The sequence below is a fragment of the Triturus cristatus genome, chromosome 10 (assembly GCF_964204655.1).
Source record: "Triturus cristatus chromosome 10, aTriCri1.1, whole genome shotgun sequence".
Taxonomy (NCBI): domain Eukaryota; kingdom Metazoa; phylum Chordata; class Amphibia; order Caudata; family Salamandridae; genus Triturus; species Triturus cristatus.
In genome coordinates this window covers 128,086,498-128,104,327 of record NC_140593.1, presented here as the reverse complement: position 1 = coordinate 128,104,327, position 17,830 = coordinate 128,086,498, and the positions used below count along the sequence as shown (strand labels likewise).

At 45.0% G+C, this 17,830-nt stretch overlaps 1 protein-coding gene across 5 annotated transcripts in view; it reads right to left on the bottom strand.

Annotated features, from left to right (window-relative positions):
• Positions 1 to 17,830, bottom strand: part of ANO10 (anoctamin 10) — an 818,673-nt gene that overhangs the window by 623,737 nt on the left and 177,106 nt on the right. For all 5 annotated transcript variants that reach the window (XM_085630601.1, XM_085630602.1, XM_085630604.1 and 2 more), the window contains exons 2-3: positions 17,345 to 17,501; positions 742 to 933 (exon numbers count right to left, since the gene is read on the bottom strand). In XM_085630601.1, coding sequence (XP_085486727.1) covers positions 742 to 933; positions 17,345 to 17,486 — 334 coding nt within the window. In that variant the 5' untranslated portion in view covers positions 17,487 to 17,501. The remainder of the gene's footprint in view (positions 1 to 741; positions 934 to 17,344; positions 17,502 to 17,830) is intronic.

Below are 17,830 nucleotides of genomic sequence, written 5' to 3'. Positions count from 1 at the left end.
TTTCTAATTTAGTTTGCCATTTTTATTCTTTTGCATTTCGACTTTATAAGTGTTTTGGTATGGCATAAATACTTTACACATTACCCTAAGCTAAGCCTATCTGCTGTGTGCCATAGCTACCAGGAGGTTGGGCTCAGTTTAATATAGTGACTTTGGGGATTCACTCTGATAAGGGTAGTGATTATACCTTGAGGTGGGTAGTCACCCACCCAAAATAGTAATCCATTTTCTTACAGAAGTGTTATCTGATATTTTATGTTTTGAAAAGTGCCATAATTCTTCTCTCTAATTGATTAGTACCAGCACTAACTGGGTAATGATGCGGCTTTAAAAGGGCACCTACGTGCTTGGCTTGATTATTGAATTAGCCAAAAATTGATTCTTGTATGAAAATGAATAGTTGCAAATTACAGTCAATTCTCAAACTCGAATATTACATGTAGACCTTGGCAATCAATACTTCGGGTCCACACATGCTAAGTCAAAGCCTCAAAACTCAAAATCACAGCAATGTGGACTGAATGCACAGCAGTTAACACCGCTTTATTAGGATGACTTACAGATTTGTCAACAACGCAGAAAATTGAATGGAATGAAAACATCTAGTGAGATGTTAGGAAAAAGATAGGCTATTTCGGATTTGAGAATACATCAGTGAACCACACAAGGAAGAAGCTTCCAAGCAGCTACCTTGCACCCAACATGTTCAGAACACGTATCCATACATTAGGTGCCATTTACCTGCAAAGTCTTTGAATTCTTTCCTCCTGGAGTAAGTAAAAGCTCTCATGGAGTGGTCATGGCATTCTTTCACAAATCCCGCAGCCTCTGCTCCCACCAGCAGGCGTCTAGTGGAAGCTCCAATGAGATAAATGTTGGAGGTTTCAGAGTCCTTCTCTCCTTTTGGGAGGGATTTTATCAACAACTGGGCACCTTTAAAAATAATAAGAAATCATGATTAACACAAAGCTTTAAGCAGAATATACTCTTTGATCCACCTTCCATTCAAGGATCGGTTTGGAGTAAATCTGTTCAGCAGATTGAGAGAAAATTGGGAAACAATTATGGCAAAACGTATGTATATATGGACCATTAAGTTTGTGAACTGGTTTGCAAACTCAACTTTTGAATTATGAATTTAACCTAATTGCGTGAGTTACTTTTTCACCAATTTACATTCTTGTAGTTCACGAACTAGCTCTGCTGGCTCTTGAATCTGAAGGACATGTATTAGCTGAGAAAGGTTGGAACTGGCAGCCGCTGAGAAGTTCACTGCTACAATTAGTGCATATGAGGATAATTACTGACTGTAGCTGTTATAGCAACACCCTTTATTATCTGTATACACCCTGAAAATAACACAACTAATATTAATGATTGGATCGCCGCTGATATCATTTAACCCTTAAATAGATGCATTATGGTATGGTGGAACACATAAATCTAGTCTAGCTGCAACTTGGTTCAGTTTCAAGCATGCACTAAAAAATTTGATCCAAAAGTAACAATGGACACAGTGTGCGTAAAATATAGGGGAATATGGAGCTTAACTTTAATATAAATAAAAGTAATGTAGGAGATTCCTGAAACTTCCTGTTGATCATGCTACAGGCCTCTCTTGGTAAAGCATTTACCAATGTAACTTTAAGTAGAATCAAGCATGCTTTGAAGCTAGGTGATTACTTCAAATATGCAAGATGGGACTTGTCATGGCGTGTAGCATGCCCTCCCAAACATCTTTGGTTCCCACCCTTGCTCAGGGATTTACCACTCAGGCTGCAGTTCTCTGTTGTGTGCCCTACCACCTTTATGTCTGTTCGCTGTCAATATCAAGCACAGTCTTGGACGTGTTTGTCACTGTCGACAGGGAAGGAGATAGGTGGGTTTCACATCATTCCAGAAACAAAATTAAGATCTACAGGTTAGTGGTAACTTGACGTTTATAGCATTTAGGCCGTATACATCCACCTTTGAACACCATTTTGCATTGTTCTTTCATATAAATTAATAGATGAATCAGCATGCAAAGCTGGGCAATCAACCCATATTCTGCTCTTAAATATCCAAACTCCTTTTGATTTGATTTACATCTGTTCTAGTTGAATAGACCACTGTTAAGTATTATGATCTACTTGTACTTGAATATATGGTTCGAGTTGAAAGAGGATTTTGATAGCTAAAGCTTTCAAAGAGTCAAGACAGACAAAGGTCTCCAAAGATGCTTTCCTATTCCCACTAATCCTTTTCTACATGTTTATCATAGACCTATTATGTTACGTAGGAGTTGCAGGTTCATAACACTTCAAACTAGGTAACTTGCCAGTTAACATCATGAAATATGAATTAATTAATTAATGAACTAATGAATAAATAGAACATTCGTACGGCGGCTTTAACGAAAGCATCCTCGGGCCTGATATGAAGATGACACAATATTATTAGATAAGACTCCTCAGGTAGTACACAAAGAGTTTGCTTCACTAGAGAAGAATATGAACCTTAATAAATGCACTGTCAATTATAAAGTGACAAAAGAAATGTTTTTAGGGAAAGTACAAAGGGTCTTTTCCTGTAAACTTCCACTAAACCCATGAGGTACAATCCTCTTATACCTTACTCATGAAAATTGATAATGAAAGGTTTGATTGTGAATAACACTGTAAATATTTATCAAATAAGACACCTTCATGGATTAATTAGATTGCAATTCTTATGGTTAGAGCATATGAAGCCAAATATAGTCTCAACTGCTATATGGAGTTAGTGTTTGGAGATGGTCACAGAACATCATTAAAAAGTATGGACAAAAGAAGGAAAGATGTTGTGTACAGTCCTGGGACTTAGTCCTCATGCCCAGGTATTGGCAGTTTGGGCTGACCTTTCCATGCCCTTTATTGTTAATAAGGTGCAAAGCCGAATATTGAGCTTTGCCCTCAGTAAGTGCAAAAGAGGAGAGCGTAACTCCACTATGTACTGCTATGATGAGAAGGAAAGCCACATGATAGGGAACAGCTTATGATTTACCAAGATAAGGAACTTTTTGCTTGAAATTCATTTACAATAAATAGATCTTCTGCCCATGTGACAGATCTTTTTTCATCTAAATGTAGTATTTTTAAAAAATCTTAAAAATAATAACACAGAATTAAGATAATATTTTAAATCTTATACTGAATTGGTCGGTGGTTAATGTGATTATTTTTTGTATTAAATAGGAGATAAACATCTGTTTTGCTAACTGCTTGCCAACAAAACTGGATGATTTCTGCTCATACTGGGACTACGATGACTAACATGATTTTGATCTTAAGAGAAAGATCTTAAGTTTTAAGTCTTAAGTCAACTATGCAGCCAGGTTGCTGCTTAGTATTCCCAAAACCCAGTCTGCCAAGCCGGCCCTGAAGACGCTACACTGGCTACCAATTAACGAAAGAATAACATTCAAATCTCTATGTATAACCCACAAGACCCTGTGGGGGAAAGGGCCCCCAATCAACCATTCCTTATCACCTTCTATCGCCCCAGGAGATGCCTTTGTTTGGCTAACTTATTCCTAGCTTCAGTCCCAAAAATGGTAAGTGCAAGATGTGGAGGCCGTTTCTTTTCATACAACACCGCCAGATTGTGGAACACCGTTCCTCCACATATTCGCTCAGTGACCCACCAGCTTTCCTTACGGAGGCTCCTAAAAACCTGTCTGTTTCAGAACACAGCCCTATAACCACCTTGGCTGCTGCTCTGCCTGACGCTGCTGGCGCTGGGATGCCCCTGGGTAGCCATGCACTCAACAAATGATGAATAATAATCAAATAATGTTTTACACATGTTGTAATTGTTTGTATTAACCTATACAACACAATACAAAGAAATTAACTTCAATTATGACAATTAAGCAGGTGCCCAGGCCCTGACTTACCTGGACAAGTCCTCCAACCAGTCAAGGTCCTTGTGGACCCAGATCCTTGTCCTCCTGGCACCTTCCATGCCCTCCGAGCGCCTTTCGCTCTCTTCTCACTCACTCTCTTGGGACCCTCTCTCTCCTTTTCACCCTTTGTGCCTCCTTTGAGCCTCTTGGCTCTTGTATCTCTAGAACTGCTTTCTCTCTTTTTCACCCTTAGTGTTTCTTCTTAGGCTCTTAGCTCTTGTGTCTCTTGACTCTCTCTCTTGCCGTCTCTCTCTTTTTCACTCTTTCGAGTCTATTACATTTTATGCCTCTTGACTCTCTCTGTCCTTCACCCTTGTGCCTCTTCTTGTTTGCGTTTTGCCCTTTTTGGGTCTCTTTTCCTTGCTCTTTTCACCCTTCAGTGCCTCTCTTGGTGCCTCTTCTTTTCCTCTTACTTTCCACCCTTTTGACTCGTGTGCTGTGCTCCCCTTCCTGCCTCCCGCCACCTGAGCCACCATCCTCCTCTCCCTGTTCCTTACCTGCTTCTACCGTGCCTCCTCTCCCGCTCTCCTGCGCATCCACTAAGTCCCCCCCCCCCCCAGGACCTACTTAATGGCAGCTGCAGGTTGCGGTTGCGCAGCGGACGCATGCAGCGGGTGCACCAAAGGCAAGCCCATGTACGCCCGTTCACACCTTTACTACCCAACCCAACGCCAGGAACCTTGGTATGACCGCTCCTCAGAGGTACTCTGCCGCACTCCTGCGTTCACTCAACTGCAGCCGCTTATCCCCCTGCTGCCGCACCACGCAAAGAGCCTTCTCATTCATGACATACCACTTCACATGCAACACCAGACCCACAGACCTCCCACAGCACACCAACTCTTCAAACCAGTAAACTAGCACTCCCAAAATCTCATGCACGCTGCTCAACAAACGCTCACCACCGAGCTCTGGGACCTGTTGAGCAATTATGCCATGGACCTCCTAATTCTGACGGAAACCTAGCTGACCACCTTGACGGTCCTGGATATCGCCACAGCAATCCCAGCAGGATACAAGATTGCAAGACTTGACCAACAACACAAACCAGGAGAAGGAGGCCCAATCATCTTCAAGGAATCTCTCAACTGCATCACAACTTTGGAAAACACGATCCCCTCCATGGAGCACCTTCACTTCAAAGTCCAAACGACAGCAAACTTTGCGTTGAATGAAACCCTCACCTACCACCCTCCAGGACCATGAATGAATTTCACCAAAGTCATCAAGGACTTTGTCGCCCCCCTCCGCCCCGAACCCCCACCTTGGACTCCAGGGCCTACGTCCTCCTAGGAGACCTCAACTTTCAGCTGGAACACCAGACTGACCACAGCTCCACAGCACTCATCGAGTGTCTCGGCATCATCAGACTCACATAGCACGTCCACAAACCCACCCATGCCGCGAGACATACCCTAGACCCCATCTTCACTACAGTAGAGTCAAGTTCACTGCCACCACACTTCTAACTTGGACTAAACACTCCATTGTCCACTTCCAGATAGCCACCCCACCCTCCCCCCCCGACTCAAGACACCAGCAAACACCAGCCAGATGAGATGCAACTGGAGTAATTGCACAGAAGTAGACTGGGCCGGTGCCCTACATAAGACCAGACACACCCTCACCAGAAACATAAACACTGACACAGACCAACTCAACAATTGGTTATCTGACTGCATCTGTACCCTGGCACCCTTCAAACACAGTCACCATAAAAGAGCCAGAAAGCAGTCCCATTGGTACTCAGAAGAACTCAGAGCAACCACACAACACTGCAAACAATTAGAGAGGAAATGGAGAACCATAAGGAAAAGAGACCGAAAAGGACAATTTTAAGGACGCCAGAAGACAATACCACCACCAGGTCAGGGAAACCAAAACGAAGGCCCTAGCTGAGTGCATAGAGAACAGAGTCCAAAGCAACAAGGAGATCTTAGCGATCTTCAAAGACTTTAGCTCACCCTCCACCTCTCAAACAACATCACACCCTCGCAGGACTTGTGCGACAAATTATCGAACTACTTCAGCGAACAAATATGAACCATCTACAACAACTTTGACCCTCTACCAGACCCTCACAGCCTCACCACCAGCCTACCAACCCACCACACAGAAAGCACCCTGTCTGTCTGGAAGACCTTAATCACGAAAGAAACAACTAGCTTCATGAGAACCATCAACTCCAGATCCCCATGCCCACACCACATCTACAACATGGTCACCCACATGATTGGCAGAACACTCACCAATCTCCTGAATACCTCCATCTCTACCGTCACTTTCCCAGATGCCTGGGAACATGCCGTGGTAAAAGTTCTGCTCAAGAAAACCTTTGTCAGACCCTACTCAACTAGCAAACCACAGACCAATCTCCCTGGTACTTTTTCCAGCAAAGATCACCGACACCAACTTTTGGGCAACTCACAATACAATTCCGACCAACCCACAGCACAGAAAATGCACTAATCCCAGCCACAGGTGACATTAGGATGCTCGTCGACTGAGGATACGGTTTCCCACTCCATCATGATGAAGACTCCATGAGGCATGAGGCTCTGCCCACAAATGGATATGCTCTTCCTCACGGGAAGAACACAGAAAGTCATCCCAGGTGTAGAGTGGAGGAGGCAGATTTACCCCATATGGTGTGGTCCTGCGTGGTGATACGGGTTGTCTGTTCCCACTGGACCCTGTCCAGTGCATACTCGATGTATGGCATGTCACTAAGAAAACAAAGGGCTTGTTGCGGTTACAAAACCTAGTGTTTATTTTGGATAAGTGTTGTATTACTATGGCCTGGAAGTTGCCCACAGGGCCCCCACTGCAACGATAGTAAGCCGAAATACGTATATGGGTGCTGGCTGAACTGGAAGCACATAAGACAACTGTGCACGAGAGGGGGCAGTGTGGACCCACTGGAACGATGGGAGACCTATCTGGAGAACTAAGAGGCGAACATGAATGACCGCCCTCGTTGAAGGCACTGTCACTTGCCATGCGTGGACTGGAGGGACGTGGACCACAGTCAATTTAAGTCGCTATTGACCACTTGGGAAGGAGGAGAGGTCGGGTGGGCGCATATACTCCCCCAGGCCCTGAGGAACACCTATAGTGTTGCTGGCTGCCGGGCATCCTGGCAAGTGACTGGATAATACATCGGGCCGGATGGTGACTCAGGCCGCAGGGGTAGGATGAGATTGATTGATTACACACACACACACGTGTGTGTGGTTCTGGGGCATGGGATGTTTGATATTTGTATTTTTCCTTTTCGTATTGTTCATTTTGAGATGTGAATGCAATTGAGGCAATTGCCTTTTCTTTGGTGAAGAAATGTTATCCTTGCTTTTTGTTGGCAAATGCTTTGTGTTATCCTGGCTGGGTGCCCTGGCCTTCCCGGGGTATCGTTTCTCAGAAGAACAGAGGGTGAACCCTGCACGCTGTAGTAGAAAGTATTATGAACCATACGGAGTGTTGTTATTGTATGCCAGATGTGGTTCTGTTAACTATGCAAAAAAGCAGTAAACATACTTTAAAAAACTTGGCCTACATCATCAGACCCCACAACATCCTATCCTACGCAGAAGACACCCAACTCTTAGTCTCCCTTTCAGACAAGTCTCCAGTAACCAAGACAAGCTTCAATACCTGCATGACCACATGGTTGAGGTCCAACTGCCTCAAGCTCAACACCGACAACACCGAAGTGGTGATCTTCGGAAACTAATCCCCTCCGTGGGACTCCCCACCTGGAGGCCGGCAGACCTCAGACATGCCCCAACCCCTACCACCGACACCACAAACCTGGGACTCATTCGGGATTAAAAACTGGACATGACAGTGATGGAGCGGGTAATTTGTTTTCTTTTTATATACCCAATCCATTTTCGTATGTCTTTATTAAAATTACTTATGATTAATTATAATAATCTCTTGCTGGCCACGCCCCCTCCACAGAGATAAATAGAGCGCGCTGAGCACTAGCGCTGCTCCATTGTATGCGTTACTCCTGAGGCGAAAAGCCGGGAGCTCGTTATTGCTGCATTTTAACCTGTTGTGTCCTGTTTTTAAATTACCTGCTTATTTGCACATTGATTATTACTTTGGCACTCACCCTTGACTCGCCGAGCAGGTGAATATTAGCTGTCTGAACGGAATCGCTCGTTTCTTTGGCGCCATTGCACGCCGAGGGAGACTACAGTCACGCCCATCTCTTGCTGGCCACGCCCCCTCCACAGAGATAAATAGAGCGCGCTGAGCACTAGCGCTGCTCCATTGTATGCGTTACTCCTGAGGCGAAAAGCCGGGAGCTCGTTATTGCTGCATTTTAACCTGTTGTGTCCTGTTTTTAAATTACCTGCTTATTTGCACATTGATTATTACTTTGGCACTCACCCTTGACTCGCCGAGCAGGTGAATATTAGCTGTCTGAACGGAATCACTCGTTTCTTTGGCGCCATTGCACGCCGAGGGAGACTACAGTCACGCCCATCTCTTGCTGGCCACGCCCCCTCCCACGTCATTCGTTGCCACTATAAATCATGTGTCAACACCGGAAGCACAGCGGACGAGCGCAGCGGGCATGCCGATTGCGCGCCGAAGGCGCGCTTAAGGCAAGCTCGTCTGCGCTCGTCCGCGACGAGGACGCGACTAGCGCCACCAACCATGCCCATTTCGGCCCACGGTCCCCACGTTACACCCGGGATGCATTGCTTAATCTACTAGGGTCTGCACACGAAGGTAAGCTCACCTTTGAAGAGACAGCTTTTCCCCTACCTGACTTCACCCACAAGGGCTTAATCGTAGGAGGTCTGCTGAACGTCAGATCCCTACCTAAGCATGCCACTGAAATCAATCTCCTCATAGAATCCCACCATCTAGATGTCCTTTTCCTAACTGAGACTTGGACACATGCCGACTGTGATATCGATTTAGCATCTGCCTGCCCTTTAAACTTCAACATCCTGCATCTCCCCAGACCCAAAGGCCGCGGCGGCGGAGTAGGCATTATCTTCCGAGCCTCATGGCAAATAAACACCATAGACATAGACCCAGTGCCTGGGATTGAGCTCCTTGGTCTGGCCATAAACTGCCACCCAGGAGTCACCTTCACGGTGATCATCTGTTACCGACCTCCAGGGGCATTTTCCATCCCGCAACAGCAAGCTCTTCTTACTATCTTTACAAACATGGCAACCTCCCACAACAAACTAGTTATTCTAGGAGACTTCAATCTCTGGCCAAACAGCAGCCTAGATACAGGTCTAGACAACCTCTTGCTGTCCTGTGACAGCGTGGGGCTTCACCAACTGATTAAGGACCCCACCCACTCTGCAGGCAATCGACTCGACCTTATTTTCTCGAGCCCTGATCTAACACAAGTAGGCGACATTCTGCCTATGAGCTGCACGGACCACTCACTCATCAAACTCTACATTACCAGCACCACAATTAGAAAGCCTAACAATAGCTCTCTACCTGAATTTACGTACCGAAACTGGAAAGCCCTAGAAAAACTCAGCGCCACCACCAAAGTCTTTGATGTGGAGGATAGTTTCTCTCCTACCAGCTTGGTTGAAAACAACTACAGAGCCTTCAGCACGAGAATAACTTCCATCACGGACTCTGTTGCCCCATTAAAACACTGCAAACCCAAAGGTAGAGCACCTGCTCCCTGGTACAAGGACTCCCTGAAAACTCTTAAATCAGCCTGTAAACAGGCCGAGAGAAAGTGGAGACACGGATATTGTGACAATAATAAAACCCTCTGGAAAAATATGCTCCGTGACTACAAATCTGCCATTGCAGAGAGCAAATCGACTTACTACTGCTCCACTATAGTTAACGCAGCTAACAGTCCAAAAAGCATATTCCAGATTCTGGATAACCTTATACATCCTGACTGCGCCAAGAAATCTATTCCCCCATCTCAGACCCTCTGTGACAATCTCGCACAGTTTTTCACGGACAAAATCCAGACCATCATTAACAACCTGGCAACTCCCCCATCACATAACACTCCAACCCCCCCCGGACCTGGTTCCGCTAACCTTGATCCTCCAAGTTCAGCATGCCCTCCTAGGGAAAGTCTCCTGGCCTTTCCCCAGATCCCTGAGGCAGAATTTGAGAAACTGGCACTGGGCATTACCTCGGGATCCCCCCTTGACCCTCTGCCCCCGAAAACCTGGAAAGCATGCGGGAACGAGCTATTCCACACCCTCCGGAGGATCTGCAATCAATCTCTCGGTTGTGGACTCGTTCCCAACCCCTGGAAGCAAGCGCTCATCATCCCGCTACTGAAGAAACCAACTCTGAATCCAGAATGCTTTTCCAATTTTCGCCCCATATCACTTCTGCCCTTTCCGGCGAAAGTGGTAGAACGATGGGTCAGCACCTGCCTCTCAACCCACCTCGAGCAGCATCACGTTCTGGACGATTTCCAATTCGGATTTCGTCCAGCCCACGGCACCGAAACAGCAGTGCTTACTGCCATGGAAGAACTTCGAGTGCGAGCAGACAGGGGCCAAACCTGTCTGCCGCATTCGATACTGTCAACCACGTGACCCTGCTTGAGAGGCTGAGAGAGGCTGGGGTTGATGGCACGGCCCTGCTCTGGTTTCACTCTTATCTCAGAGATAGGAAACAGGCCGTATCCCTCCCTCCTTTCCAATCTGCCTTCTCCCCAGTCCCTCACGGTGTACCCCAGGGTTCCTCTATCAGTCCGATCCTTTTCAATGTTTACTTAAAACCACTGGTCACTTTAATCAAATCCCATAATATGACTACAGTAAACTATGCGGACGATACCCAGCTCCTTTTCTCTTGGGAGGGCGAAGATTCCATTCCCTTGGAAGCCTTCCACAACTGCCTAAGAGACACCGCAGGCTGGTTACATCGGAACTCCCTCCAATTCAACTCCTCGAAAACCGAGGTTCTGTTCTGTCCTGCGAGCCGTATCCCTCGCCTTCTGCCTGCGGAGCTCTGGCCCCCGGAAAACCCAAACAATCCGCTACCTGTTGCCAGCGTTCGCAATTTGGGCGTCATGCTAAATAACAAACTTAGCATGGAAACGCAGGTAACAAGAACAGTCGCCTCCTGCTCGGCCCTTATGCGCTCACTGCGCAAAATCCTGCCATTATTACCACCTCCAGCCCGAGCATTGATAGTCAGGTGCACTATTCTGAGTCGCCTCGACTATTGCAACGCCCTCCTGCTTGAATCTCCTTCGATACTGTTAGACAGACTCCAACGAGTCCAGTCGGCAGCAGCCAAACTGGCCCTTGGATGGACCAGGAGATCCTCGGCCACCGCTGCCTTGGCCGAGTTGCATTGGCTTCCCTTGAAGCAACGAATAGCCTTCAAGGCCCTTTGCTTGGTCTTCAAGGCACTACACGGTTCAGGACCAAGACCTCTTCAACATCTGTTCTCTTGGTACATCCCTACCAGAACCAGGCGCGGTGCGTCCATTGGGGCGTGGGGGCGTAGCCCCCCCGCCCGCGCCTCGCGCCCGCAGCTCTCCCTCTCCTCTGAAGCCCGCGCCTCGCGCCCGCAGCTCTCCCTCCTCTGTGAATGTCAGTCAGCATGACGTCGGACCGTGGGCGGTCCGCGTCATGTTGACTGACATCATTGTCAGACACATATGGGAAAGGCAGCACAAGTGCGCATGAGTGGGCATGGAGCTTATTATTTTACTCCGTGCCCAGTCATGCGTACTTGTGTTTTTGCTGCCTTGCGCATGCCCATTAGGAGCCCCTCGGTCTCCTAATGGGCAGGCGGCGGGCGAGGAGTAGGCGGTGCCGTCAGCCAATCCTGGCGCTGCTGCAACGCCAGGATTGGCTGAGGGCCGGGTTGCCAGTCACTTGCGCGTCACGGTGTTCCGGACCGTTTGAAGGAGCAGAGAGGCGCCAACGCGGGCCAGGAGAAGGCGAGGCGGTCACCGGTCAGGTAAGTGTTTTTTAATTTATTTTAGGGTGGTTAAGGTTTCCTGACTGTGACCCGGGCCGCCGCTGGTGTATGTCACGTGGTTCCTTCTGTGCACGTTTGATTTGAACTATTAGCAGTGTGTAAGTGTTTGTAGCCTCATCAGGGATAGTACGTGCTATATAAATGCAATTATAATAAATGCAGTTTAGAACGAGAAACAAACTCCTAAAACGTACCAACCATGAGCTGGGTGATGAGTGTTTAATTCGAGCCGGTAGTTGCATTTGGGGCAGACGGACATTCCTTTTTTTTTTGGTTGGGAGGGTCAATGGCTTATTAGACACCCTTGTGATACGGTAACCGTTACATTCCACAACTGCTCTGCTGCACTTCTGTGAAAAACTTTGGGCACCTGACCGTTCACATTCCTGTCTAAATTAAGCACCGGTAAAAAATTCACCTATTCGGGGGTAATGCAGTGAGCATTAATATTCCTGGCCTCAGTGGCCTGGCTCAAATCATGCAGAACGGAGTGACTCAAAACCGACCATGACAGATTAATTGAAGATTTTAACAAAAGGGCCCTGTGCTATTGAGCACCTCCGTTCTGCGCTGTCCTGTCCCGTAAAATACCTGATTGAAACACGGATAAGGAGACCGTCTGGAGGCGCGGAATACCTCGTCTCAGAATTTAAAAGTTGTAAATGTGTCAGAATTAAAGGCGCGATCCTTTTATTTCAAAGCAAGCAGTCTCGGTTTCGACCAAACCATGGGATTTCTGCAACTATACAAAGACGAACTCTGCCTAGGAGTGAACGTTTTTGCTGCTCTCAAGACAGTTTTGTTTTTATTCTTGCAGAACTCCGAACGAGCTGTCTGCAGTGGTCATTCTGCCTTTGTGCATGTGGTGTTAACTTTGTTAAGGACCTTGTTTCTAGTTTTAGTTACCCTTGAGGACATCTTTCATGTTCATGTAGTAAAAAGAGTGGAAGTGAAGTTGAGGAATTCTAAATGAAAGGTGGGATTCCTGCTTTGAGGGTAGTAGATGTTTGAAAATAAATGTCGTAAGTGTGTGTAGTCATAGTGAAAATGGATATTCCCATACGAGTGCCACTGGAGTATCTATTGTGAAAGTGGTTAACATCCACAAAGTTATTCGGTAGCATTGGCAGTGAAGTTAGTGGTGTTTTTCAAAAAGGGAAAGTGTATGGAAAAGGTGTACGTGAATGGATTTATCCACAGTGCTTTAAATGGGCCGGTACTAGTATCCGGTACGGAGTACCAGCACTTTTTTGTTTTGGAAGAGAGAGTACCGGCACTTCTCAAGAGAATGGTATACTTTTAATTGGAGAGTACCAGCACTTCTCAGAAACAAGCAGGTACTCTGGTACAGAGTACCTGCACTTCTCTTGTTCCATTTCAAGCACTGTTTATCCATATGGAAAAATGTTTTTCATGTCGAAATAAAAAAGTGCGAAAACGTCCAAAAATGCATTTTCTTTCACCCTACATCTATGTGTGTATTGTGTTCGACCTGTCTGTATGTTACAACTGGGAGGCTTACACTTGAAAGGTTCTATTTGAGCAGGTCTACTGGATTTTATATGCAGGGGTGGGAGTAAGAAATGCAAGAAACTTATAAATAATAATTTTGTTTCTTCAAATAACTACATTTTGATTTTTTAACTGTATTTTATAAAGCGCGCATTTACCCGAAGGTGTCTCGGCGCTAGCGGTTAATCGACAGAATCTGCCGAAAGAATATGTCTGTTTTGCCAATTTAAATGCAAGTACCCTAGTACAATTCATGCTACTAAAACACAATACTTACCCACTGCCCACCCGACGTTTTAACACGTTTCCCCTCTCTGTCATTTATTGTTCTGATGGATGCACCGTCCGCAACTAAATGTCACCTGAAAGAAATGCATCAAAACTATGCAAAGCGTTCTGTATAGTGCCAATGGGTGACCAGGACGGAGTACAGTATTATACTCAACCCTCCCTATAACATTGGAGCTCGCTCGCTACGCTCGCTCGCCACCGCGCACTCACCACAAACTTTGCGCCCCACCACTTTCAAATGTCACCAGCCGCCCCTGACCAGAACGCTACGATCCGCGACCGCCTGCCTTGTGAAAGTACCCAGATTTAAGAAGGCCAGGATCGGGGGAAGATCTTTCAGAGTAGCTGCCGCCAAGCTCTGGAACAGTCTGCCTGCCGACATTCACCAAATTCCACAGCTCCTACCTTTCAGGAAACGAATAAAAACATGGCTCTTCCCCCAGCCTTCCACCCCCGCCCCCCCTTAATCAATACCCATCGCTTCTAACCCAGGAGTAAGCTACCAGCGCCAGGATACCTGCCAGGTGACAGCCGTGCTCTATAAATGTTTTAAATAATTAAATAATAATATTAACCAACCTTATTAACAGAAAGAATATACGTGGGAATGCAATTGCATGGCTAAATTAACTAGTGTACTAAGTTGTACGCATATTACAATGATAAACGTTGCTTAAAGTGATGTTATTTGTGATTTTCGCTTAAATAATCAAGTATTAATGGCTTTGGACGTCGCATATGGCTAGATAAATGCATACACATATGGGTTTTAGCAAAGGATTAACACTGTTATAATCATTTCAATGTATTAATTACGTTTTTGTGTTTTCTTTGCTTAAGTTGACCATTTGGGCCTGCCACAAGATGGCTGCCGACTGAAGCCTAACTCGATTTATGACGACACTAATGAAACAATGGAGAAGGGTGCCTGCCGTGACTTCAGCAACCATGTCCCCTGTGTGACCGGAGAAGTTATGCGTGTGAAGGTCATCTGGGAACCATGCCAAGGCCCCTGAATGAGGAAGAAAAGTATCGAACTTTAGTTGAACATGAACTTTCCTGATTAATGGATACTTTCCCCAGATGGGAAAACTTCCCCATGTAACTTAATGAAATTAAATGTATCTTCGAAGAACCAATCGAAATTCGAGAAACAGTTGAATGAAACTTTGTATATGTAAATTTTAGTATAAATATTGGTAGACTAGAGAGGGTCTAGGGTCGTCGATTTGAGAGCTTCCTGACGTGTCACTACTGAACGTCATTCCAGTATCCTGATGTTATGCTGACGGAGAGGACGGTGACTTACATGATAGAACGGGACTCTGTCGATTTCCATTGAGGACAGTTCTGACTTAGAAAACGACAAATAGCCAGAATAGGTAAATATGACAAAGATGAATTTGACTTATTAGGATTTAACCTGCTTTTGATTTAGATAAAATGAAATATTGATTTTAAATTCAAGTGTCGGGTTGTTATTTCATTGAAATGTGTATTTTGTACATATTAGAGTGTTAAGTTTATTAAACCATCCCAACTAAATGATCTATCGCCAGGTTAGATGGAGGTAATAGAAAATAAATCAGGGAAGTTGTTATTTCCATCTTAAAGAAAGTGTAGATCGGGGAGAACCCCAGAGAATCTCCCTCAGGTTCAGTACGGATAGTTTGATGAGAATGAATGTTGGTGTTATGGGCCCCACCAGCGTGTGATGTGTGTGTGTGTGTGTGTGTGTGTGACTGTGAAATCATCCTGTCCGTGGAAGCCTAGGGAGAATGAGAAGCCCGATCCGCATCAACAGCATAGATCAACAGTTTCCTCCACCTGCTGAAGATGCAGTGAAAAAACTTCAAATGGGTACCGGAAAACACCAGGAAATCAGTGACACAGACCCTCATAACAAGCAGACTAGACTATGGCAATGCACTCTATGCCAGAATTAACAAACAGCTCCTGAACAGCTCCAGACCACCCAGAATGCAGCAGCAAGACTTTTTTGCAAGCACCCGAGACACACCCACACCTCAAGGAACTCCAATGGCTCGCTATGCACAAACACAAACACTTCCACTCCAAACTTCCCACACACACCTAAAAGGCTCTGAACAACATGATAGGACTAGCTTACCTCAGTGCATGCATCCACTTCCACCAACCTCTAGACACCTCCATTCATATGGTCTGTCACTCGCGCACACCTCCCACATACACAAGATCAGAACAGGAGACTGCACCTTCTCGAAAATTGCCCCTAAAACTTAGAACAACATTCCCCACCCCACCAGTCCTCTGTGTCACTCCTCAAATTCCACAGGAAGCTGTAACCTGGCTCTTCGATTAACTCCAGGCAGGCCCCACGCCTACCTATCAGCAAACGCCTGGATGCCCTTACAGGTGATTAGTGCGCTATAAAAATCTACATATCATAGCATAGCAATTTCTTTTACTAATGTGAATCCAATAAATGTGTGCTAATTTTACTTTAGAAATCAGTAAATCTCCATTCTTATGTAGTATCAGATTAATACCATGAGATCATAGGGTTAGGGACAGCAAGAATACCACATATCAATAGAGTTTTCCAACTTTACTAGGCATATATCAGGCAGTAATCAATCCTCACAAAACATATTATTCCATTTTAGCTCTGTCATCAGCACGTCATTGGTACAGCATTAGTTATTTAGACTGTTTTATATCAACACAGGAAATATTTTCCTGCAGGTTCTATTAAGATCCTCCTTAGCTGTAGTCAAAGCCATAATGTGCTTGGTTGCTGAACCTCTCATAGTAAAAAAGAAGTTACATTGGTTTCGTCTGGGAGCACAAATCACAATAATCTTTTTTCTATACTTAAACGATTTGAAATTACAGCCTCCTCTTTGGCTGATAAGTAAACTCATTCAGATCAATGTTCAATAAATACCACCTTTCTTTTGAAATGATGAAAATCAGGAAAAATAAATCCCTCCAGCAATTTTTATTGAGCATTGTCTCTAAAATTTCAAACAATCTCCTTGAAAATCTGTCAATTCCTCAATAGCTCCCTTTCTGAAAGGCATTCGAGAATTTTTACTTTTGATCCATATGATCCTTTTGGGGTTAGACCTCAGTTTCCTAACCCAGCTCTGTAGTCCATAAGGCATGTGTTAATTAAGAAGTTCTGCAACTCCTGTGCTCTATACTGCATGTACATTTGTTCTGTTTACTCCTCCATGTGAAGTAGTCTTCTGCCCATGTCTAAATCAGGGATAATTGATTCTGTTAATTATGAAATAAACACACATATTTATTCTACATCTTAAAAAGTGACTTCTCTGATGAGGTGTGCACCACTCCTAAGTGACTTCTCAACTGGGATGGAAACCTGAGGACGCAAATGCTACTAAAAGCTCATCAGGGAAGACAGAAGTGGCATGCGCTTCAAGCATCACATATGGTGCCTCAAGAAATAAGTGTAGGATATCGCAAACTATAACGGACATTTTATAATAAAGAAGCTAAATAGGAATGAGTCATATTTAGCCTGGTATTTTTTACGCTTTCTCAAGCATATAATCGCATCAGCAACTTACAATTTATTTTATAGTAATTTTATAATACTACAGACATGTCGCTATGTTTGTGTCACATTTTAATACATACCTCCATTTTCCTTTTTGTCCATGATCCGCTTTACAAGCCATTCTTTGGTTTCTTCCTGTGTATTCTCTGCAAGCTCGATCACAACCAAGGGACGGAAGCCAAGATCGATGGATTCACGCAAGGCACTGAATCTATTCATCATGGGGTACCTGTGGAGCTACAATAGTAAACAAATGAACGTTGATGAAATCTAAGATGCACAAAGTCATCAGAACTATCAGTGCTATTTTGATAAGGATTTAGAATTTAAAAAAAAATGTTATCTGAATTTGACGGTACTCATTTGAATAATCACAGAAAAGCACTAACAAATTTTGAGTCTTACACAACATACCACACAAGATGTTGCTGAGTTCATGCACCTTCAACAACACCGTCATGGGTAAGGAACCAAACCAGGTATAGATTTATAGAGGCTGGCACCCTCCAAGACCTCAATGGATTATGTACTTAAGAGTTGCTGAGGGGTGATGTTTTTGAGTTACT